The following is a 25,251-nucleotide window of genomic DNA, read 5'->3' as shown; positions in this document are numbered from 1 at the left end:
GGGGGAAATCAAGCAGTGAGTCTTGTTAAATTTTCACTTTGGTAGAAGAACACTTATTCTAAATTCTTTGATGTGGATTAGACGATATATACACATTTAGGATCAACTTGAAACTTATCTCATTACAGATCCCATACTCCAGCATCATCGAGAAGAATCAAACATCATTGGATCATCTCTGGGCAGTCCTGTCTCAGAAGACTCAAAAGATGTTGAGGATTTGGTACACTGTCATTAGGTAATTCTTAGAAACAAGCCATTCAGGCAAAGTCACACTGTTCATTATATCTCCAAAGAAATAGGAGCAACCCCCAAGAGGCTTAATTTACCATTCCTCTGGCTTTTGAATAGCTGCAGTGCTCAAGCCACATTCAGTGTTGCTGCTATGACTTTTTACCTCTTTAAATATATCATCTGAGGTCTAGTCTTACAACAGTGTGTAGTCGAGTGGAGCACTAGGGTCTTAACTGCAGAGATCCCAGTGATTAGTGTTTCTTGTCAGCAGGGAATTTGATTCACTTTAGCTGAGAGAATTTTAAAATCGCCAAAGCTTAACTACTGTTTAAAAAGCAGTAATATTCATCTCTACAGTTCAGACATGGCACTCTGTCCGGCCTCAAGTAGGCCTGTTTATATTTCAGAGAAGTCACATTAACATGCTCTAGAGCTTCCCAGTGACGACCTGCACAGAGATATCTTCTAAGTAGTTTGAGACTTGAGGTGATTGTGTGGGGGTTATTTGGGTTTACCCATTGCTGGCAGTGGGAGCTGATTTGGGCTGGGTAATGGGAAGAGTATTAAAAGGGTTTAGAAAATTCACTACAGGTTTTTTTTTAATTATTTTTTAAAGGGAATATGGATGAGAGTGGTAAAACAAAATTCACCAGAAGCTAAGCATTTTCATCCCTCAGAACCCACTGTCACCAGTTTACAAAGTTAGCACTTTGAAGTAAAACTAAATGGGAAAGGAAGTACTAAGTTGCCTATCCTGTACCATGACCTTTTATTACATGTTTTGCTATGTAAATTACCCAGGAAATAGCAGAGTATCAGAGTTTGCCGTTCACTTAGTGCATTAACTGGTGGGGGTTTGATATAACTTCTCCCTCTCAGGCAATTTAAAAACACAAAATTTGCTTCTTTAATGAAAGGAAACAAACCAAGAGTCATTCCTATACTAGAGAAGGTTAAGCCAAAATTAGCCTCTAGGGCTTTAATGAATATGACCCCTATAGAAAAAGTTAAAAAAAAAAAAAAGGAAAAAAAACTTGTATAAATTATTTTATTTATTATTGTAATTAGATCTACACAATCAAAGTTGTCTTTTCACCGTCTGTGTTTTGTTAATGTGAAATTGTAGTTATAAGCAAAAGTTGGTTGCCTAGGGAACAATAATTGTATATTCAGTTTAACAGAAATAAAAGAATATTTGTCTTAAAATGCAAGATTGTTTGTTACATAGCCTTGCGCCATGCAATTACTTTATATAAAAAATTTCAAAAGTGAAAATGACTTGTCCTTTAAGGGGTAATGTTTAAGTGCAACATCGGCTCCTTAAAGAAAAAGCAAAGTGATATAGGATATGTCTCCCCTGCAAGAGGGAATTTAGATTTACAATTAACATGAAAATCATGTATCAGAGTTTTGCAGGAGACTCTTCAGCATACCTTATCCAGCTCTTATTCGAGTCCAAATGTATTGCTTTGAAGAGACCTGGTGAGTGTATCTCTTGGCAGCCTCACTTTCCCACATCATGGAAGTACAGATTCGCACATATACATAACATGATGATAGAAAATAAGATATAGTAAATAAGGTTTCTAAATTTCGGTTCTAAATCTCCTTGTCGATACCAGTAGATCTAAAAGAAGAAGAATTAAATAGAAGTTTAAGTAATAGCATTGGACTGAATATTAAAAATTTAAAATACAACTAATTCTTTTCCACTGTGACCAAGTCCATCCACATATACTTTTCCCCCTAAATGAGGCTAAAGCAGCCAGAATTTTATTCTTTGTAATTCAAGTAGTACCAGCTGAGTTTATATCCAAAATCATACTTTATTCCTGCTTTCTCAGTTAACTTTGTTCAATGTTTAAACCAAGAGTCCACCAATCATTTGGTGAGTCATCCAAGAATATATATCTATCTTCTAGAGATATTTTAATTATATGTGAATAAAAGTTACCAACTTTTTAAAGTACTGGAAGGGAGGACAACTTTTAAATTCCTTTAACTGATTCAAATCGCCAACAAAACCAGAGCTTTACACATGCATGCCTCTAGTTTAAACTGTTACAGATCACTGTCAGCCACTCTGGCTCTAGGCGGGGAGTGGGAGAGGAGCTCTGTTCCCCCAAGCTCTCCAAGTCCGCGGGGCCGCTCCTTCCCTCAGGTCAAAGGAACAGAACAGTCAGTGAATTTGAAGCTGGGAAATGTACCCTTTAACTCAGAGAAGCACATTATTATTTATGATTTAAGTTCTATGTGAGTCAAAACAATTATGTTTAAGGGTTTTGATTCTGCCTTTCCTCAAGGGAAATGAAACAGCTGCCAACTAATGATGACTTGGCAGATACCCAACTGAGGATTGGCTACTGTCTTTGTTTCTTTACCATATTATAAAAACTGAACATTCTTGTGAAAAAGATACAACTGTAGCTTTAGGTTTCTCAAGAGGTTTTGGTGTTAATTACTTTCATTTGGGGAGCTAATACTCAAAGATTAAAATAGACTGGTTTTGTAATTATTAGAGGAGTAATAACATTTCCCAAAGACTGTTGGGCTCTGTATGTAGTCCTTGAAGGAAGATGAATTAAATTACATCATATCTTTGGTGACCTAAGTTGTTTGTTTGGTTTTTTTTTGTATCAAGGGAACAGAGTTGCCTTTTAGGGTTACAAGGTTACAACTTTGGGATTTAGGAGAAAAGAAGACAAATTCAAAAAAAAAAAAACACCCTGGGACTTTAACAATGAGAATTGTGACATCCTTTGGGGGAGAGGAGTAGTGGTGTATTAGAGACACCTTTTCATACAGACTTCTACCAGGGCTGGGAATTCTGTCCCAGGCACTGCAACCATCAGCCCTCAAGGATACTGAATTTAAATTCTCAGCAGTACTCACCAGTATGCAGGCAGTGATACTGCTCAAAGAGATGCAGACAGCAAAAAATATATTCAACGGTTTTGGAGGTAGTTGAGGGAAAACAAAAGCACTAATCAGCGTTACCTGTATGAAAAGAAAGTGTGTCAGGCCTCAGGAGTAATTCCAAGACTTGGTTAGACTGGCATCTAGGCAAAGTAACATTATAAAATGCTCCAAATGGTGAAATGGCATCTTATCTACCACCAGGTTTATCTTCTGGAATGTTAATGTTTAATAAAATACTTAAATCTTTTCAATTGTGTTATTCCTTTTAGTACTTCCACTTAATCTTCCCGACCTCCTCCTCTATGAACGGAGACAAACCACCATGAAGCAATAAAACTAGCTAACCTCAAAATAAACTTCTTCATCAACAAAGATTAGGAAGCAGTTAAACATCATTCCCCAGGATTAATGACTATACTGGGGAAAGTTCTAACCTTTTTGTCATTTTGAGTATACCAGCAAAAAAAATATATCCAAAACTGTTTTTCCTTAACATGAAAAATACTAAAAAATAGATTTCTAATACCCTATAAGTTCTCTTTCTACCTTAAATATGAGGTTACCCATTCTTTTTATGAAGAAGTCATAGAGACTTCACCAAAATTCTCTTAGATTTACTAAAAATGTGCCAAAGAAAGGCCATTCTCAGATGTAGCTTTGTTTTATTTTGATAGCACCAAGCTCTAGTATACAGAATGAGAAATTAAAATAATCTTTTAAAACCAAAGGATAATGAACGTACTTTAGGAACAAAATAAATGTAAAGATACCAGCAGAGCTGCGGGTTACATACAGTGGGGAGTTGCTAGTAGCTGCTCACATACTACAGATTTCTTAGGCAAACCCAGGGGGTGAGAGAGGAAATCAGCTAGCTACTCCACTTATACCAAATGCAGTTTTATTCAAGTGTTAATAAGATTGAAAGCATTATTTTAACTACAATTGGAATATTCCATGCTCATGGAAAACCTTAAGGTTTTTTTGGAGAGTTGATTGAACTGCAATATTAAGGTTTTCAAATCTTTGGATAAGACCCTGGCTGACACACAAAGAGATACTTACTAGGATCAGTAAAGATGTTAAGCTGCCAACAACTAAATTGATGATTCGATCCTGAAAAAGAGAGAGTTTTTTTTAGCCATATGATAAACTCATGGCATTTTAGAAAGACACAATGCAAGACAGAATGGAGAAAGCACTACCCTGCCCCTCTGAGCTTCACACAAACAACTGCCAGAAAGGCAGAGTGTACTGCGCCACCAGGTAAAGACAGGGGTTTGGGGAAGCTGGACAGCTGCTTAGAGAAAGTTTCTTAAAGGGACATCGCATTTTTACATGAGGGCCTTTTGAAGATGGGAAACGGAGGCTTACAAATAATCTACTTTTGCTGCTGAGAACAGTATGAGCAGAAGCAAAAGGGACAGGAGCGTGGGCGTGGCCAGCCCAGATCCTTGGTGAAAACAGTCAGGAACCAGACTTAGGTGATGTCTCTTCCATGAGTTTCAACCTGTTTGTGATACAGATGGTATCCTTGTTCATTAATCTTAAGAATTACCTGAATGAGGAGCCTGGGGTTTCTACCTATCGAGATCTCTTATACCCATCCCTGCCCCAACCAACTCCAAAGAATGCTTTGAAAAACTGATCTAATCCAATCCTCATTTTACTGGCTAAGGTAAATTTTGGTTCAGTGCGTGCAGTTAAACTATTTGCCTAAAGTCAGACAGCAAGTTACAATCAACTTGAAACAGGATATCTAAATCAGGGTGACTGGTTAGATGGTTTCAGTTAAAGGAACTGAAAAGTAAAGTAATATATAAAAATAGTATGCACTGGGAAGACCCAGAGGAATCGGGTGGAGAGGGAGATGGGGAGGGGGGATCGGGATGGGGAATACATGTAAATCCATGGCTGATTCATGTCAATGTATGACAAAACCCACTACAATACTGTAAAGTAATTAGCCTCTAAAATAAATGAAAAAATAAAAATGAGCAGAAGAAAAAAATCAATTAAAAAAATAGTATGTACTAATATGTATATTAGGTTGATAGCACTTGGAGACCTTACAGAATGAAGTGACAAGGGTTAAAGACCTGATGAAATAACTATCTTATGGCCAATGAGAATATCAAGTAATCTTAGTTTGGAAAAGTCAAAGCTGAAGTCTTGAATGAATCAGTTTTAAAGACTGTGTTGGTAACGTCTGAGCACTTTAAGATCAGCAGGATATGGAATATGAGCAGCCAATAAACAAAAGCTCAGCGATAGGAAGGGCACAGGATCTTGCACAGAGTTGTCTGCTTCTAAAGATAAGAAGCCAAAGAAGAGTAGGGCAGGCAAAGCTGGGAGGGCGAGAGGAGCGAAGCCAAGTGTTCTCTCCAGGGTGTCTGACCTCACACTCCACACCAAGGCCACTGCAACTTAAATGTCACACAGAACAAAGGAAACAACTGAATACCAAATCTGAGGACTCGGAACAGATCTTATCAGCTAGAGAAGACCACACGGCACACGCAAGAGTGAAACTAGAACCTCTCCTTAAGAAAGTGACCCAGGGATAAAGCGCTGATCACTATTAGTCCTGCACAAGACACATGTGCAGTTAACATAAAATGTGTTTACAGACAACCCATTTATGAGAACCCCACTGTTTCTGCCTTGTGAAAAAGTTTCAACTAAACTCTGGTCTATTCTAAGAAGTAAAGAATATTTGCTCCCATCTCCTTATAAACTCCAGGGATTCTTAAAGGTCTGCATATGTCACAAGAGCTTTTACGAACAGAAAGAAGCCACTGAAGAGGTTCAGGTGACAGGCAGCCAACAAGAATCCCTGTTCTCCAAACGGTACAGCAGGTTTGCCAACCAGGATCAAAACAGGGAGAAGAGGGGGTCTAATGGTGAACAGATGGCAACTATGCCAGAAGCTTTTGTGTATCTTCTAAAAAATTCCAGGATGAAAGGCTAGCATGACTATTTTACAAGTGGAAACACAAGCTCAGGGAAATTGAGAGCTTGCCCCAAATCTCAACACCAAGTAATGGAAACAGGATTCAGTGCAACAGAGTAGATTCCATTTCTACTTTTCACAGAAACAGCAGCGTAGCATGTAACTGCTGGTCTAGACAAAGATTGTTGGTTAGTCACTCAGCTGTGTCCAACTCTTTGTGACTTCATGGACTATAGCCTGCCAGTTTCCTCTATCCATGGGATTCTCTAGGCAAGAATACTAGAGTGGGTTGCCATTCCCTTCAGGGGATCTTCCCGACCCAGGGATCCAACCCACATCTGCTGCATTGGCAGACAGATTCTTTACATCTGAGCCACCAGGGAATTTCTAGACAAAGATAGCAAGTTGCAAAGAACAAGCCTATTAGCAAAGTACAACAGTACTACAGTAAAGTGTTTATCTTTCAGGAATGAAAATTTCCTCATAAGTGATTGTTTTAGATTGGTGAACTTAACCATAGAAGCCTAACCGGTTTCAGTCATTCATGAAAATACATCTAAACTTTAATGACTTCCCTATTTGCCTTCTAGACAATCTACTGTCTAGAATCTCAACTCCTCTTCATGAATATCAGGTATTCAATCATTAAAATGCAGTCTCTCTGGGGCTCAGTGGACATGAGTTTGAGCAAACTTGGAAGATGGTGAAGGACAGGGAAACCTGGTGTGCTGCAGTCGGACACAACCGACTGACTGAACAACTAGGACTCCCAAGATGGGACAAAGTATTTAGAATATAGCACAACTATTTCTCACAGTCTCCTTCCTCCAAGCCAAGGTCTTGGCTTCAGGCCTTCGGCTATTGAAGTAACCTTGAATGCAGGCCAAAGAAACAGCAGAGTTAACTTTGGAAGACCTCCCACTTCGGTCTAAACTCTTGCTATGCAGAGAGCTCTGGCCCTGCAGCACTGGTCTCACATGAGAGCCTGTAAGAAATGTGGAATCTCAGGCCTTGCCCCAGACCAACTGAATCAGAATCTACATTTTAACAAGAGCCTCACACTATCTGTGTGCACAGCTGTAAAGAATCTAAACCATTTAGAACATTGCTAAATTCAAATCTTAGAGACCCTCCCTAGGCCCAGAGATGATTTTTCAGAACTTTAGCAGCTCCCCCCACCCTCCCAGTCTCCAAAGATAGAACAATAGAGAATAATTAAATTGCCCTTAATTAGCATTTCAAAGGGCAGTGTTAGGGCTAATATGTTCCAAGTCAGAACAGAGTGCATGGAGAAAAGGGAATATTGCATTTAAATTTGCTGTTTATGGAATGACTTGAAATTCAGATTGTCTCCATATCAAAAGCTAGTTTCTATTAACTCAGCTACTCTGTTCCTCACAAAAACTAGCTCTGTTTCTTCCTCAGTTTTATTACTGCTGTATTTCCATCTAACAAAACCATTCTCCCCACCAGATCTTTACACTTTATACTGTTACTTATTTTCACTCCCCAAGAAAGCTCAGCAGGATCAGAATCAGCCCTGATCTTTACCCACGGAGATGACAGGACAGGTTGTCTTCCCTTCCCCTCAGGGCTTCCCTCATGGCTCAGACAGTAAAGAATCCGCCTGCAATGCCAGAGAGCTGGGTTCAATCCGTGGGTTGGGAAGATCCCCTGGAGGAGGGCATGGCAATCTACTGCAGTATTTTGCCTAGAGAATCCCCATGGACAGAGGAGTCTGGCAGGCTACAGTCCAAGGGGCAGAGTCAGACACAACTGAGCGACCAATCAGCCCAGCACAGCCCTTCCTCAGACATCTACTCGGCAATTAGGCCAAGAGACTGTCTTAACTCATATGTATGAATTTATGAGCACATAAACATAACAATATACAAACATACATAGTATAGTTTTGACTGGGATTCTTCATATATTGGGCTTCCCTGGTGTCACAGTGGTAAAGAATCTACCTGCAATGCAGGAGACAGGTTTGATCCCTGGGTCAGGAAGATCCCTTGGAGAAGGAAGTGGCAACCCACTCCAATATTCTTGCCTGGAGAATTCCATGGACAGAGGAGCCTGGCAGACTACAGTCTCTGGGGCCACAACAGAGTCGGATTAAGTTTACTGACTAAACAACAACTGCGTATCTGCATATATTACCTCTCGTGTGCTTAGTCGCTCAGACGTGTCAGACTCTTTGCAGACCTAAGGACTGTAGCCCACCAGGCTCCTCTGCCGAAGGAATTCTCCCAACAAAAATACTGCAGTAGGTCACCATGCCCTCCTCCAGGGGATCTTCCCAAGCCAGGTACTGAACCCACGTCTCCTGCATGTCCTGCATTGGCAAGCGGATTCTTTACCACTGAGCCACCAGGGAAACCCATATTCCCTCTTAAGTCATTTATTTATTCACTTAAACATTATCTCAGTTATCTCAATAAATGCTGGAAAAAAAAGTATCTTCTACATCGTAGCTCAGGATGAAGGGACTCCATAGAGACCTGGGGAGAACAAAGGTCATGACAGGGAAGAAGCTGGGCTGCGATGCACAGGTGGAGACGGCAGCCCAAGCCCAAAAGAGGCACGTCTTCCTTTGAAATAATGAAGGAGAGAAAGACTGCTGTGGCTACAGTGTCTGTTCCTGGGGTGAGACAAGGTAGCTCTGAGCAGCAGTAAGGAATATGCTCTCTCCATTTACCAGTGGGAACTGGGTTCAATTAAACCTATTTGCCCAAGGTCATACAGCCAGGTAGTGGCAAAAGTCTCCTCCCCAAAGCTCTCTGCAAAATGCAAGGCTAACAAGCAATTCAAAAGGTCTAAGAATCCTTAGACATGTATGTGGTGGCCCTGAAATGAGAGTTGAGACCAACGTTATCACACTGGCTAGCCAGAAGGCTTCAAAAAGACCCCTTAACCCACTTGGGTCTATCAAGTGAGAGGACTGGGCTGATATCTGGTCCTTTCCAGTGTTAACCATTTATGGTTCTGGGTCATCAGCCTTAGACAGCACCTGGGCCAGAGGAGAAGACCGATCCCTCAGCAATCAAAAGGCACAGGAGCCCCCCAGATTCCTTGGTCACTCATTAACCAGCATCCTGATACAAAACAGAGAACCCCAAATTCACTTCAAGTGCTCAGGTGGTGAGGTTCTGGGAACATCCCAAATAACCAAAAGCCGGCCTTTGTCCTCAAGCAACCCAAAACAGCCTGCTCAGAATGCTGACGGGTAAAATCATGCTTCCAATGCCACAGTAATTTATGCTCTGCCTTATTCCAAAATGGACCTGAAGCTTGTGCTATCTTAGCAAAACCATAACCCATTCGAATAACAATAAAAAAGGCAAAATTTCTAAAGGGATTTGGGGAGTAGAAAGAAGGAGTAAAAAGATTTATGAGGGAAAAAATCTGACCATGGGACTTCCCTGGTGGGTGGGTGGTTAGGACTCGGAGCTCTCACTGCCAAGGGCCCGGGTTCAATTCCTGGTCGGGGATCTAAGATTCCACAAGTCAAGTGGCAGAGCAAACACTGAAGAAAACCTTTCTAAGTTCAAATGTTAGCTCTAAGGTTCCGAGCAGCCAAGAAAGAAGTCAAGTGGATTTCAAAGCTCTCAGATTGATGACAGTAAACACAGTGCACGATGAGAAGAGGCAAGCTTCTCCTGGGTCTGAGGAGAGTTTGTTGCAGGGGCACCCAGATGCAGAAAGCACATCTACTTCATACATAATTATTTCTCTTATTGACATATAAAAATAGCTGAAGGCATAATGCCCCCAGAAGAGTGAGCTGCGGGGTAAGAAGTGGGATGGCTGAAATGCCACACACCCAATTTAACTGCTCTTCCTTCACAGCTCAACTCAAACATCGCCTCCACTGTAACTCCCATCCAGACAGCTTCCTCAGGCACCCCTCAGGATGGGAGCTGTCCCTGTCTCAGGTCTCCAGGATCGCACGGTCCACATGTGACCCTTCTGTATTTATTGCCTGTCGCCTCCTCCACTAGGACTGGCAGTTTATTAACCATGGGGAAGGTAGCCTGGCGCCCTGCCGGCCAGCGCCCTGTGAATGATGCTTAAAGAACACAATCATCGACAGAAGTGGCTGATGGCATTTTCCTTAGAGCCTCTCACCAGGAGAGGCCACTCAGCGGGGGCCTGACTTTGAGAAACCCCAGCTTCCGGTCGCTGCTGTAGGACAGACACACAGCCGCGCCACAGAAGTCACAGGCTGGCTCTGCAGCCCACGAGGTCAGGCTCTCCCCAGCTCTGGGGGCTGAGCCCTCACACTGCCTCCATGGTGCCGGCGACCCCATGGAAATGCCAGGAGTGAGCCTCGGGCACCTCCACGTCCAGGCTTCCTAAGCCTGAGGATAAAAGCCTGGTCACTCATCTCCTGCCAGAGCAGCACCAGCCCTAGTTTCAGAGGCATGACAGCAACTCCTGCCCAGGAACTGGTCTGCATGCCATGCTCCTTTGCACTCCCAGGCAGAAGCCACAGAAAGCCCCTTGAGGGAAAGGAAAACCCTGGATGGATAATGCCAGGAGAACATTCCCTGACATGCTCTGGGGGGAGCGGGTGGAGGTAAGGGAAGGCTAAGAATCCCCCTTTCTCTGCGACTCCACCCAAGTCCTCCTCAGACATCCCCAGAGGCAGCCCTACAGACCCCATCCCTCCCCAGGTGCGCTCCAGCTCCATCCTCACCCCTCACACCCGCCGACACCGGTTCCATGGGAGCCAACCTGGACACAGAAAGTTCTCTTGAGCCCTGATCTCCCCTGCAGCCTCTGCCTTTCAACTCTCTACCCAACAGAGCCTGTGCCACCTACATACTCCCTCCAGGTTCACTGGGCCAGGAAGGAGTCGGGACAGGGCACATCCTGCTTCCCAAGCTGGAGAGAGATGGCAATTTCAGTAATACCCTCTACTATGTTCACAATGTTTGTGTCCCCCTAAAATTCTCAGGTTGAAGTCCTAATGGCTAATGTGACAACAGGAGGAGGTGGGGCCTCTGTGAGGGACGTGGGTCACGACAGTTGAGCCCTCATGAATGGGACTGCATGCATCCTAAGTCACTTCAGTCGTGTGTGACTCTTTGCGACCCGGTGGACTGTAGCCAGCCAGACTCCTCTGTCCATGGGATTTCCAGGCAAGAATACTGGAATGGGTTGCCATTTCCTCCTCCGGTGGGTCTTCCTGACCCAGGGATTGAACGTCTGTGTCCTGCGTCTCCTGCCTTGGCAGGAGGATTCTTTACCACTGAGCCATCTGGGAAGCTGACAGACAAAAGCATCGTCTATTTTTAAGACACAGGTCCCTGGCAGTCTCATGCCACCTTCTTCCCTTCCTCTTCCAATTATTTCAGCACCTGCTCTGCCAGATCCCTCTTCTCCAACCCTCTCCTCCTCTGCTCCTGAGCCTAGTCTTCATCTTCATCCACTAACTAGATCACTCCCAATCTGTGTCACCAAGGCCCTGACCGGACCAGTTTGAGCATCCAGAGTCCCCCTGCTCTCGATGCTTTGACAATCCAGTCCTGAGTCACCCCCAAGCCCCCCCAATCACTTCCAGACTCTGGGGCTAAGCCTTGCGGTGGAGCCTTTCAACAATCCTACCTGTAACTGTTCACTCATCTGTCTTCTCCTCCACGCTGTAAGGCCTGGAAGGCCGAGGGCCACGTCCCCCTTGTTCACGGCCAGGCTCTGGGCCACTACCCATGGCTGACTTCCAGCTCCATGGTGCCCTCTCCAAACCGTGTGCCCCTCTGTGGGCCAGTGCCCACCCAGTGCCCACCCAGAGGCGGGAGAGCTCTGTCTAACTCAGACCAGGCCAAGCCATGTGGTTGTGGGAGCTGCCACCACCCAGGGTGGAGACAACGTTCCTCTTAACCGAACAAAATGCCACCGCACCAGTGGGCGGGGATGCGGGTCATTCCCCTTTTATATATTCCTAGCATATACGAGATATTCAAATATTAGCTGAAAGAACAAACTAACTGGTTTACTACAAGTTCACATGTTCACGGCTGGGCCTTCGCTGTATTTTCATGGCCTTTCATTTTGGGTTGATTGTCCCTGTCTCTCTCCAGGAAGCAGACTGAAGCTCCACCTCATCTCAGGTTTACAATCTCACTCTTGAAGCCTGTCCATCAGCAGAGATCCTTATAAAATAAAAGATGCCCAAGAAAGAGGATTCCCCCCCATTCCTCCAGCCTGAAGAGGACTGGGGGGCAGCTGGCTCCTCTGCCAAACCCTGGTCTTATTAGTTACCTCTATCCTACTCTCTGTGCTGAATCTCTCCCTGGTGGAGTCCACCTCTGGCCCCCAGATCTCAGCTCCTCCAACATCAGAAGAACCTTCTGTCCACCCCGCTCTCCATTCTGATGTTCAGCATCCATTCTCCACCCTTTTCACATGCCAAGTGTGAGGAAGTCAGGAACTAAGACAGGGTGAGTAAAGAGTGCTCAGGGTGGAGTTGGGGGGCTATTTTTAAAAAAGAAGGTCAAGGAATCCTCCTGTTTGAGCAGGGACCTTTTTAAGAAAAAAGAACGAGACACCCGAGGATCTAGGAGACGGGTACTGCAAACCAGGCAGTATAGCACTTGCAAGGGCCCTGAGGCAGGTGTCAGCTTGGAAACTAGAAGAAAACAAAGAAGGCTAGGATGACTGAAGCTGAATAAGGAGGAGAGAGGGAAGAACAAGGACTTGTTTAGCACCTTTCTCTCCTCTATGCAGTACACACATGCTCCATAAGAAAAGATACACTCTCGGGACTTCCCTGGTGGCCCAGTGGTTAAGAAGCTGCCTGTCCGTGCAGAGGACGCAGATTCAATTCCCAGTCAGGGAACCAAGATCCCACATGCTGTAGGGCAACTAAGCCCACATGCCACAGCTACTAAGCCTATGCACCACAGCGAAGACCCTGTGCAGCAAAAAATAAAATTAAAAAAAGAAAAAGAAAGGATACACTGTAGCACACAGCACACTCCCTGGGACACAGTATGCACACAAAGCATACATCACATGCACATCACATGCACACTGGACCACTGCCAGCCTCCAGAAGAGAAGTGTACTTCATATAGCAACTCCAAATTCCAGAGTCTGCTCACAGTGGAACACTAGGTTCCCTCCCCTTTCTGGCATTTTCCTGCTCCCAACCCTTCAACCCGGCTTGGGATTCCCAGTCACCTCCTCCTGTCAAATCTGACTCACGTTCCTGGGCCTAAGAATCGAAAGTCCTTTGTCCTGATGCCCCCAGTAGAATAAATATCCCCTTCTTCCGTGCTCCCCGGAACTCTATGCCTCCTGTCCTTACAGGGCTCCACCCCACGTCAGTCCTCCTAGCTCACAAGACCCTCAGGTCCCGGAAGGACGATCATCTTTTCTTGTGAGGGAGAGAGGAGAAAGGCAATCCAGTCACCACGCATTAAATATACCAGGAGCCCACACTTCCTCCCACTGTCAACTGGGACTGAGGGATTCAGGCCCCGTGGGCCGCATCCTGCAATTCCGCGTGCAAAGGTTTACATTTCGCATCACAGCTTTGTGTCCTGATACCAGAAACCAAAGGCCAATTCGCGGAAGTGATTTCCCTTTTCTTCTTCCAAGTCGCAGTGGAAAACATCTCGTCAGGAAAGCTGTGGCAGTGGCCCAGTCAGAAGCCCCAGGGGCAGTCACGTAGGGACAGAGACGCTGAGAGGACCTGACATGTGGGAGGAGGTTTGGGTTTGGTGGAAGCAAGAAAAGTCAGGCCCTGCCGGTGGGTCTCCTCGGGAACCCCCACAGCTGCGTGGTCCTGAGGAGACAGGAGTGTCCCCCAAAGCTGTGGCCAGAGGCAACCAGCATCCCTGGGGTGAAGCCAGGGGCCAGTCAGCCTCCCCGGATAACTCTGGGAAACGGGGAGCTGCGATCACAGGGCTGCTGTCCCCAGGCTTCAGAGAGAACCCCAGGGGCAGAGGCACGTGAGGAAAGCTTATGAGACTCACACACACCCACACTCGCCAACTCTCCTGCTCTGAGCGCCGTCTCAAACACACCAGGGCCTCCACAGCCGCCTATAGCTCTGAACGCCCACTTCTGCCTCAGGCCCTTCCAGAGAAAGGAGACATTATGGACGCCTTGAAACATCTCCCCTATTTCACAGATTCACATTCTGAAGCATCTTTCACTTGTGAATATTTCTGTGATACCCTTCCTGCCAGATTCTCCTCCTCACTGTGAGGCACACTTGAAATATATTATTTTCATTGAAACATCACTTAGGGAAATGAGATCACAGTAAAAATAGAAAACAGACCTACTCCACATGTTTAGGGGACAAAATGATCCCTAGCGCTGGTACCATAGGAAGTGCTGGATCCTTTTCTTTTTTTTCTTCTTCTGTTTTTTAGCCTCACCACACAGCATGCAGGATATCCCAGATCACTGATGGAACCCATACCCCACCCCCCCAAGAATTGGAAGCATGGAGTCCAAACCACTGGACCACCAAGGAAGTCCCAGAAGTGCCAGGCCTTTATGTGCTCCTACCTTCAGAACTGGGAGACCAAGAACAAGGGCGAGGACATCAGGATCATGACAGACCCACTATCTGTGTTTTCTCCTGCCACATGCCTGCCTATGACCTCAGGTACATCATGGAACACTGCAGCCAAAGTTTCCATATTTGTACAACAGTTTAACATGCGGGGATGCCATAAAGATTCAGATATATTACAGTAAAGTCCTAGAACAGCGTGACATTTACAAGGGTCAGTAAACGGCTGTTGACATGCTATTAGTATTCTTTCCACCATGTCTAATGGGGTGTCATTCACCAATGGGATTAGGTCCTCAGAGATGAGTGTGAGTTGAGTGGGTCCCAGAGCCTGGCCCCCCTTTCAAGAGCAACCCAATTTCAAATGCATTCCATCATCCCCACCGGGACACTTAAGTTTGTCAACCCAAGTGTCTCCATGGCAGCACAAAAAAATATGGTCATTATGGGTGCTCAGTCATGTTGTGTCCAACTCTCTGCAACCCGGTAGACTACAGCCCGACAGGCTCCTCTGTCCATGGAATTTTCCAGGCAAGAATACTGTAAGGGGTTGCCATTTCCTGCTGCAGGGGATCTTCCAGGCCCAGGAATCAAACCCACGTCTTGTGCGTCTCCTGCATTGGCAGGTGGGTTCTTTACCACTGAGGCACCAGGGAAGCCCCATGGTCATTATATCTACACACAAACTATGGACTGAACCTAAGGGGAAAAAAAAAGACTAGTAGACCCAGTCTGTTGAGCTGTGAAAACCTTGTCTACGGAAAGAAAAACACAGCAAACCACCAGCTTCTGAGAGACCAGGCCTCAGTTTAAGTTTTTACATAGTATTGTAATATGTTTATGGGCTCAGCAAGGAGAGGAGAGAGTGATGCCCTTAACTGCACAAGAGCCTGTTGGTACCCAGCACCCCAGGTTTCTGAACACCAGACCCCATCTTCTGCTGATGGTTCAGGAGGTCCCAAGAAAGTAGGTTACTTTTTGGTGATGCTAGATGCTCACTTCACTTAAAACTTAACATACCCAAGAACATAAGAAGAAGCAGACATAGACAGAGAGAACAAACTAGCATTTACCAGTGGGGAAAGGGAAGGAAGGAGGGGCCAGACAGGAGTAGGGGATGTAGAGGTACAAACTATGAGGTATAAAATAAGGGATATATTGTAAAATATGGGGAATATAGCAAATATTTTACAATTGCTATAAATGGAATATAACCTTTAAAACTGTAAATTTCAGGACTTCGCTGGTGGTCCAGTGGCTAAGATTCTGCACTCCCAATGCAGGGGGCCGGGGCTCCAACCCTGATCAGAGAATTAGATCCTGTATGCTGCAACTAAGACCTCGCACAGCTAAATAAATAAGTTAATTAAAAAAAAAAAAAACAAATAAAAATTGTAAATCTATTGCATACCTGCAACTCACATAATATTGCACATCAACTAAACTTCAACAACAACAACAAAAAAACATAAAATCCAGAACTAGGTAAGACATTGTGCCAAGCACTAAAAAGGCTGGAGAAATAAAGCAATTGGCTGCTACCCTCAAGGAGTGTAGACTCTGGCCGGGAAGGCAAGACCTATATGAACCCCTCACAGCACAAGCAGAGAATACCAGGAGGCATCTCTGACCACCAGGCTCAAAGGAGAGAAGCATGGATGTAGGCTGGGCAGAAAGGAAGGCCCTAAGGTAGAAAATCAGACAAACCAGGATGCAGGTATTTGGGGGCGAGAGTGTGCTACAGAAAGTAGAAGAGACCAGGAAGGCAGCCCACGCACAGAAAGAGGCCCAAGGAGAGGGGCCAGCCCAGACCGGGCATCAGAGAGCAGAGTTAAGACCAGGGCTGTCAGCCTCCTTGTGCACCAGCATCCTTGGATGAGCTTTCTCAACATACAATCGCCTGAGCCCATCCCTCAGAAACCTCCCAGTCCTGGCATCTATCACCTGGAACCATCTCTCTAGCACAAGAAACGGCAACTAAAAGTGGTTTGGCAGGCTGGGTGAGAGCCCCAGGGACAACGGATCCATCCTTGGAGAGACTAGCTCCACTTTGAGGGAGAGGAGACAGGTGTGCTCAGAGAATCACCGGGAGGAGGCTGTGTCAAAAGGCAAGAGTCGAGAGGCCCTGGGGCCCTGGGCAGGGGGAGGGCGGCAGGCAGACCCAACACCCCTAACCACGGCTTTGTCCTTAAGGAAGCAGCAACCCTCACCCCCACCCGCAAAAGGCAAGAAGCGACCCTAACCTTAACACAGTTATTTGCAAAGTCAAATGCTCCAAATCTGAACTGTCTGAATTTGACTACAGGTCATCAAAAGACCCGTTTTTCACTTTTTGTTTTTTGACTTCTTTTGCAAGGAGGGGAGGTAAGGATTCAGGAATATGCAATAGAACATGAAACTTTTTGCCTTTGGTACTAAAGACCTGAGCCTCAGTACCCACTCACTTGCTCGCTACATGGAGAGCCCCTCCATATTATGAGGCCAGTGTAGGCGCCTTCCTCCAGTATCGCTCACTCTTCTTACATCACATCCAAGTAGGAACAAAGGGATAGAAGGGTCACCACCCTTCTTAGAGGATGAATCATTTATTATTAGTGAAAACCAACAGAAGAGGCTGGTCCAGGAACTGGCTTTTGCTGCATTCCATGAAGGGAATGCAGCTAATTTCAGTAATATACTTTATTTCCATACATCTAAAATACTGTCATTTCAGTACGTACTCAATATGAAGAGTGGAGAGATTTTTACATCTTTTTTTGGTACCAAGCCTTTGTAATCCACTGTGCGTTTTCGCTTACCCCTTCCTTCCCCCCTGCCAGCCTCCCACCCCGGCCCACTGCACTGGCTGTGGGAGGCGGGTTTACCTTCCACCCCAGACAGAACCATCCTCCTTGTTCCCACAGCTTCACCCATCCACTGGCTAAAACTGATTTCACATGATTCTGCAGCCAGCTAGCAAATCAGGAAATCAACATCAACGCACAAGCCCTGAGGATAACTCAAAGCATTTCATTACCCAGACAGACAGATGGCCCAAAGGAAACTTTTTACAGGCAGCTGTGGCCAAGAGAGGGACAAATACCTCCAGGGTATAGTTCATACTAGGAAGGGAGGAGCAAGGAAGAGATTCCTAGAGTGACATTTCCTGAAGGGAGTTCTGTAGACACTCAGTTCAAATCTGCGGTGGGTGGAGGCAGGCAGGGTAGGACTCCAGTAAGGCAATGATTGTGCCAATGCTAAGAGGTCAGCCACCAAAGGAGCACGATGTACCATCCCCCTTCTCCAACTAGACTCTCAGGGAAAACGAGCACATTAAAGGTTCTGAGAAGTCCCGCGGTAAAGAAAAATGTTTCACAAACAGGACTGTGGAACTACCATGACTAAAAATTCACTTGCTTTAGAACTGCAGACTGAAGTACCAAGCTCCGTGTGATTACTGAGGAGCTGAAACACAGCTATTCCAAACTGAGATGGGCTCTGAGTGAAAATGCACGCTGGATTGCAACGGCTTAGTTCAAAAAAAGTATGTAAAAATGTCTCCACCTTTCATATTGAGTACGTACTGAAATGACAGTATTTTAGATGTATGGAAATAAAGTATATTACTGAAATTAACTGCATCTGTTTACACTTTTTAAATATATGGCTATTAGGACACTTAAAATCTCATACATGCTTCACCTTATATTTCTATTGGGGTAGTGCTCAAAATTCAGAAAATGCTAATCAACAGCACACGCTCAGAAACCTCAGACACATCATATTATCGTATCATTTGTGCCACATTTGTTTTTTTCCCTGAAAGAGATGTACTGCATCCCCGAACTGGGGATGAAATAAAAACAGATGAGAAATACACCTGGATATTCAGACCAGGGTGGGTAAGACAGCCCACCTAGCAATATAAAATTCCAAAGGTATCAAGGAATGAGTATCTCGGCTTTTGTCTATTATCCCTTAGACATTTATGTAACAACAGAGAACTATTTCGCTTTGCCATTCACTCCAAGGCTGTATCTATAAAGTTATTGCTATAATATCATGCTAACAACTGAATAAATCCAGGGTTTGGTAACTGAAAACAGGATGTAAAGACAGAAGTTCCTTTAGGGACTGCCCATGCGGGCACTGCTCCAGACCTGCTGGGTCGTGTATTTCTTGTTCTACGGCAGATTCTAGTATCTTTCACTTACTCCATGACTTTGGGCATATATATTCACCTATTTCCTGTGAAAGGACCAAGTATGTGAATGCCCACAGTGCTTCCTGGAGCATGTGACCCAGACTGCGAAAGTCAACATTTACTGTCCTAGTCAACTCATGACACATCGCCAGAGGAGAACCAGTTGCGTGACTGAACACATAGCCTGCTTTGTAGTTCAGCTTCCCTGCTTGCGAAAGGAGTGACAACATCCATCGCACAAAGGAACTGGGGGATCAAACAAGGTGACGCTGGATGCAGGGCACGCTGCCTGGCCCTCAGGAAACACCACTTCCCTCCCGACTCCGCTCTGTGGGCTTCAGTCATCTTGGCCACAGAGTTAGAGACTAGACCTCAACCTCTGGTCCTTTCTAGGCTTCAAAGTGCGAGGCTATCTATGGTCAGTCATTAGAAGGCAATGAAGAGGACTAAAAGCTCAGAAGATCTGTCAGACTAGGACAGAAAGTGGGCTTTCCCTTTTCTGGATTTTTTACTCAAAGGCGACAGTTCATTAATGAATTGGCTGTTGTGTCCAGTTTCCAGGGAATCTCTGGGAGCAAACTCACACAGCGGCCATCAACAGTTTCCGAAGGTCCCCAGGAAGCCACCCGGCTGGCAGTGACTGTCCTCCATGGGAATGGCTCCACTGTAACATGTCCTGTCCTTTCACTACTGAGGTCCCATCCTGTGCCCTGCTCGCTCACATCCCAAATAAATCATTTGCCATCATTAAAGACAGATGCCTCTTCTTCCTCAAATACGACAATTTATATGAAACATGATGTTTCTTCCTATCCTAAGGCCAAAGTCTCTCTCCTTTCTCCATTCTGTTTAATTTCCATATGTCCAATCACCTTGTCAGCCCTACAGAAGAAGCTAAAGGGAGGAATTCTGAGAGATCTGGAAATATATATTGTTCTTAATTTTTTTTTCTCTGAGTAGCTGGTCCTACTGTTATGAGATCTAAAACTGATTTTAGATAAGTAATGCTGAGAGTATACGCTATTTGATTAAATAAATCTGTGATAAACAGATGTATTTGGAATAGTCAAATTCTTGGATGGATTTCAAATGGATCATAGGCAATTTTAGTATATGTGCTACCAAAGTGAGCAGTGGATCATAGGCAATAGGGAAACTTATAGTCATTGACTACTTAGGCCCAAGTGAGTCAGAAAACATCAATATTTCTAAGTGTCTCTATAAATCAATAAGTCCCTTATCGATTCCTGTACATCAGTATTAAGGGGCTAAAGGAGGTCAGGTCTGCATCACCAGAACCCCACAACCCTTTGTGCACCAAGGTATGTGGAGGAGAGACTGAACCTCTTCATTCTCAGGCCAGCTGGGCAGCCACTGGGTAGTCCAGTGGCTAAGACTCTGCTCCCAATGCAGGAGACCTAGGTTTGATCCCTGGTCAGGAAACTAGATCCCACATGCCCCAACTAAGAATCCTGTGAGCTTCGAATATGACCCCGCACAGCCAAATAAACAAAAAAATATTTAAAAAAAGGGGGGGGGGCAATCTGATCCCTTCAAGCAGTCAGCTGCCTCTACCCTCCAGGCCCCAAATCCTCTTCCAGTCAACCCCCAATGTAGGGGCCTTCATATCTGAAAGCTAAAGGCTACCAAACGCTCAGAATGGAGAATTCTGTCGGGAGACGTTATGGGAGGTCCCGCCCGTGACGAGGTCATGAAGAAAATACCGGGCAGGCAAGGCCGTCCGGGACCCCATCCATGACGAGGTCACGAGGGAAATACCTGACAGGCAAGGCCGTCTAGGATAAGGGACCCTCCAGGTTGGCCTCGGCCTCTACCCTACCCTATATCCTCCACCCTTTTCTGCTGTTGTTCTTGTTTGCCCTGCTGCGGATTCTTGTGTTGCCTGCCGAGAGCTCTCCTGCTCCTCTTTCACTGAATGAAGACCAACTTAAAACCCTAATTAATAAATCTCCGGGACGCTGGTACCCTATGAAGGGGCCAGGGATGAAGGAAATGCTTCAGTTCAAACCCTTTTGCTGGCATTCTGGCTTGTGTGATAAGTGTGTGCTCTCATTGCACAAAATGCTCATGATTGTTCTAAACATCCTAAGCACAGTACGCTAACAAAAGAAACTATTAAGCATAGGCCCCTTCGCGGGGTGAGAAAAGCTCCACAAATATTATAGCCACAAATGTGCCTAATAGAAAATAGTTTAGATAGAGATTAGCTGGCGACTTCTTGCAGGTAATTAACTTTTAGACTAAGAGCCTGTTTTGTGCCATATCTGCTGTTTTTGCAATCCTTTGCATTTCTGTTCTGTAAAAATGTAATCCTATCTAGTTCCCTTGGAGATGACACCTAATAGAAAGAAAATAGATTAACCACAAATAAGACAGGGTCGGCTACTGAAGTTGCTTAAAGTTGCACCAGGTGCAAGCCATAAATTGTCAACAGGCCTGAAGGCCAAAAGATATTATACATAGAGATTAACCTTAAAAAAGGCCCTAATAGGCACAGAGCCCTTTGAGGGGTGAGGAAGCCCTATTAGAAAATACAAAAGATATCGTTTTAAAAGTGGTTATTAGATCAACGTTTGATTGATGTTAATGTGCTGAGGTTGTGCAGTGGAAACTATTGTTAATATAGTTAAAGATCTAGTAAAATAAGAGTTTAGCCCTAGTGTAAAAACAATAAGATAATTGTCAATTTTAACCAAGAGTGCTAAACAGGGGCTGCCTCACCAGAGCCGCAGAGTCTTTGTGTGTTAAACTTTTTAGATAAATTTAGCTGAGAATTTCTGCAAAAAGACTGATTTTTATGTTAACAGGATTGTATTTCTATTATGTTACAACTTGCTGTACCATGAGACTGCCACTTTTCTGTTTTCTGCTAACCTCAAGGCCAGAAGATAATGTACAAAAAATCTATGGGAAAAGACTCTCATAAACAAAAAAATACAGAGCACACCTGGTTTCGTGAAGGACAAGCTGATATAATGTTAAACTAAGTCTGTATACTTATCTGCCCCTTAGAAATGTTCCAACTTAGGGTATAAAGGCTACGATGAAAAATAAAGCAACTGCCAGACTCTGCTGCATATTCCTGGTCTGGTCTCTTTCCTTCTCTCTCTCTCTCTCTCCCTCGCAGACTTGGCCCTATCAAGGCCGGTCCTACGTGTCTCTGTCTCGCCGACACCATTCATCCTGAGGGTTCCCCTGGATCCTGCTGGGGCTGGACCCTGGCATAATTCCATCCTCTAAGATCTTCCCAAGCTTCACAAATGGACTACTATCTCCCCTGTCCCCTAACATGCCCCCTCTATGCCCCGTCATAGCACAGATCCAGCTGCCTCACGTGTGCTTACATATTTCTGCCATCTGCCTGGATTCCTTGGACCCTACCCTCCCCCCGCAGGCCTATCACAATACTGTTAGCAGATGGGAATTCCATGGCAGTCCTATGGTTGACTCCTCAGTGATGAGAGAGCACCTGGGTTCAATGCCTGGTCAGGGAACTAAGATCCCACCAGCCATTCGGCCAAAAATAAAATAAAAGAAAAACAATGTTAGCAGAAATAGGAATATCTATTGGATTCTGGGATTATGCAAAAGCCACACAATAAACAAGAAGCATCTTCCTAGACATCAAGCTTAAAACATTTTCTTGTAAAGACACTTAGAAGAGAAAGCAAAATCCACAGGGAGGCAAAAAAAAAAAAAAGCAGTGGTCTCCTGGCAGACTGGAAGCTTCCAAATTCAGGGTCATGCCCCAGGTTGTCAGCTGGACAAGCTTTCTGTCCTTTCTGCTAAAGAGGTCCCTACCTGAGCGGAGAAACCCAGGAAGCTCTGAACTCCATGTGCCCTACTTTCTAAGAGAGACTGAGAGTACTTTGCCAGGGGTCAAAGATCACCAATGTCGCTTTCTAACTGAAAAAAAAAACAAAAAAAAACAAAAACAGGCTAATCTTGCCCAAACAACTCAGAAAGTTAATGCTGGGGACAGGAAAAGAGCTCTCTTCAATTACTGGCCCACGACATCACAGGATTAAGCTTGTAAGAGGACATTATACTTTTTTAAAGCCTGAAATATGGCACTAGAGCGTGTATGGGTCTGAGACCCTTTGATCACTTCCTGGAATGGAGCCCCATCAAAGGAACCCTAATTTCATGCCTCTCCTCTTTTTCTCTGCTTGGCTGCCTCAGCAGTAAACCCTTACGGGCTCTAGATAAACACAGATCAGAAGCACCACTCTTGGGCCCTTACGGAAGCCTCAGAAGCCTCTTGAAAGTCAGCACGCCAGGTGGACCAGCGGATGTGCAAACAGCCTGACCACCCAGCTGGGAGGCGAGGCAGGGAGCGAGCTTCCGCACTCCGGTTTAGGGCCCCTAATAGTCCAGAACTTTCTGAACTTTTCTCCACCCTCAATCTTCAAAGGCTTTCGGCCAATCCTGTCCCAAAGAGGGAGCCGAGGGGCAAGGCGAGGATCCTGAGAGGGATGAAGGGGGTTCTTGCTGCAAGTGCCCTCCAGGGGCCCGCAGAAGGACCCCGCAGGGCTCCGGGTCCCGGGGGCGGGGAGTTGGACAGACACGCCACTGAGCCCCGCGTCCGGGGCCGCACTCACCTTGGCAGACGTCTCTCCGAACAGAGGTCTGTTGTCCAGGCCACTTGTGCCGTAGGTCCTGGTGGAAAAGTCCTCCATTTTAGGGTTTCTTCACTGTCCCCGAACCAGCATTGCCTCCCGGAGTCCCGGGTCTACGACTCGCGGCGCCGCCGGTCACCGAGCGCTCATCGCCGAAGCCCAGGGAGGCCGGAGTCCCGGCGGCGGGGGTGGGCGCTCAGACCCGCGGGACGAGGCCGCTCCGCCCGAGCCTCTCTCCCCTCCTCATCGTGAGCAGCTGCCGCAGGAAGTGAAAGGAAACAACACCTCGAGGCCGCCCCGCCCGGCCGCTCCCGCTTCCCCCAATCTCAGCGCCCCGGGCCGCCCGGCTGTCTCCGCAGCTCGCGATGCAAATCGGCTTGGCCGGGGCTCCCCGCTTCCCCGCCCTCGCCGCTCCGCTCTGGGACACGACCATTTCCCGAGCTTTCTAAATGTTCTGGGGAGCAAAGATCCCTCCACGCTCGAAGGCGGGGAAAAGTTTTCCCGGGAGAAGGCATTACCAGCCCTCCGCACCGCTCCGCCCCTCTCGCCCCCGCGGGCAGCGGCCGGAGTAGTGAAGCTCCGGGTGCAGAGCCCAGCGCTCCGCCTGCCCCTCCCGCGGCGCTGCGGGATCAGGTCGCGGCCGCGCCGAGCAGCTCGGATCCCCGCTCAGGTGTTGCCGGCACCCCCGGGCCGGCGCGCTCTCGCGGCGGAAGACGGGGATCCTGCCTCGGCCCGCACCGCTGGGCCACCCTCCGGGAGCCGCCCCGCGCCCGCAGGCCAAACCTCGGCGTCTCCAGCCGCCCGCACGCTCGGGAGTCCTGGCCGCACTGGGGAGCGCGGGTCCCGGTCCACGTCGGCGCGGGGATGCGGTGCCAGGCGTCGGGGAAAGAGAGAGACCTTCCGCGCGGGCGGCGAGACTGTGCTGCGCGGCGGGTCCCCGGTCCGCTCCCACGGCCGGGACCCGCGGCCACTGTCGCAAACCGACTCGGCCCGCCCAGGCCACGTCACGGCCGAGGCCGCCAATCCCGCACGCCGGGGCGCCGCATTGGCTACGGAGCCTTATTTCTAGAGGTGCCTGTTTATTCCCCTCGAGGCAGCGGATCTCCCGGCTCCCCGCTTTCTCTGGCTCCTGGTAATTAGCGCTTGCGCGACCCACGTGGGCAGAGCACATCTCGGGAAGATAGCCTCGCAGTGGGCTGAAATCTTCTTAAAAACAACCAGCCTGCTTTAACCACGCCGGTCTTTGCACCACTAGGATGGAAAGGGAGTGGTTGATAAATTAGTTGTTTATCATGTTTGTGTGTTTGTCTGGTTTGTTCTGTGATAGGGAACCTATGTCGTGGACAGAGAGGGTCAAGAGGTAATCCGTGCTTAGGTTTTTCTTCGACTTGTCCACTCATCCTGCTGGTGATGCTGCTGAGAAGCGTATGCGTAGCCGCAGAGGAAAAATGCGTCGTATGTCAGCCTCTTCGGGTTTGAAGCTGGAGAACCGGAGGTGGACAGGCACCCAAGGCAACCCAGCGTCACTCTACATTGGGAGCCTTTGTAAGTACTAGGGAACAAATGCAACCACGCTAGGGAACCCGGACACTACAGCTGCTACACTGAAGCAGCTTAGTTTGTCCGCAGGGAGAGCGCGTGTTGGAACACTGTAGCCCTGTAACACTTAGAATCCAAGCCAAATTTCCACGTGGTCCCTCTAGAGTTTAGGACAAAGGATTAGGATAAGGGATGGACTAAGAACCACAAAGCTACAGTAGAATCAGGTGTGGAGCGTATCGATCTACCA

The 25,251-nt window shown here is 46.4% G+C and overlaps 2 protein-coding genes across 9 annotated transcripts in view; one reads left to right on the top strand and one right to left on the bottom strand.

Annotated features, from left to right (window-relative positions):
• Positions 1-1,305, top strand: part of DMTF1 (cyclin D binding myb like transcription factor 1) — a 45,628-nt gene extending 44,323 nt beyond the window's left edge. For all 6 annotated transcript variants that reach the window (XM_043462874.1, XM_043462879.1, XM_043462875.1 and 3 more), the window contains one exon: positions 129-1,305. In XM_043462874.1, coding sequence (XP_043318809.1) covers positions 129-238 — 110 coding nt within the window. In that variant the 3' untranslated portion in view covers positions 239-1,305. The remainder of the gene's footprint in view (positions 1-128) is intronic.
• TMEM243 (transmembrane protein 243) lies at positions 1,024-24,651 on the bottom strand. 3 transcript variants are annotated; one of them, XM_043462882.1, is made up of 5 exons: positions 24,246-24,464; positions 23,445-23,718; positions 4,216-4,266; positions 3,127-3,231; positions 1,024-1,861 (listed from the first exon to the last, which is right to left on the bottom strand). In XM_043462882.1, exons 2-5 carry the CDS (start codon positions 23,520-23,522, stop codon positions 1,739-1,741), a joined length of 357 nt encoding a protein of 118 aa, XP_043318817.1. In that variant the 5' UTR covers positions 23,523-23,718; positions 24,246-24,464; the 3' UTR covers positions 1,024-1,738. The 3 variants fall into 3 exon arrangements, with proteins under 3 accessions (XP_043318817.1, XP_043318818.1, XP_043318816.1); XM_043462883.1 differs by lacking the exon at positions 24,246-24,464 and having other exon boundaries at positions 23,445-24,216; XM_043462881.1 differs by lacking the exons at positions 1,024-1,861; positions 3,127-3,231; positions 4,216-4,266 and having other exon boundaries at positions 23,524-23,718; positions 24,246-24,651.
• Positions 24,652-25,251: the final 600 nt, after the last annotated feature.

The sequence above is a fragment of the Cervus canadensis genome, chromosome 3 (genome assembly GCF_019320065.1).
Source record: "Cervus canadensis isolate Bull #8, Minnesota chromosome 3, ASM1932006v1, whole genome shotgun sequence".
NCBI lineage: Eukaryota > Metazoa > Chordata > Mammalia > Artiodactyla > Cervidae > Cervus > Cervus canadensis.
The sequence above is the reverse complement of the archived record's forward strand: the minus strand, read 5'-3'. Positions and strand labels throughout refer to the sequence as shown.

Bases quoted from the DNA above. Each gene is read 5' to 3' on its own strand.
- TMEM243 (XM_043462881.1), bottom strand. From the start codon at position 24,633: ATGTGCTCTGCCCACGTGGGTCGCGCAAGCGCTAATTACCAGGAGCCA. The intron at 23,719-24,245 runs GTTTGGCCTGCG...TTCCTGCGGCAG, and splicing joins GGGCGGCTGGAGACGCCGAG to CTGCTCACGATGAGGAGGGG.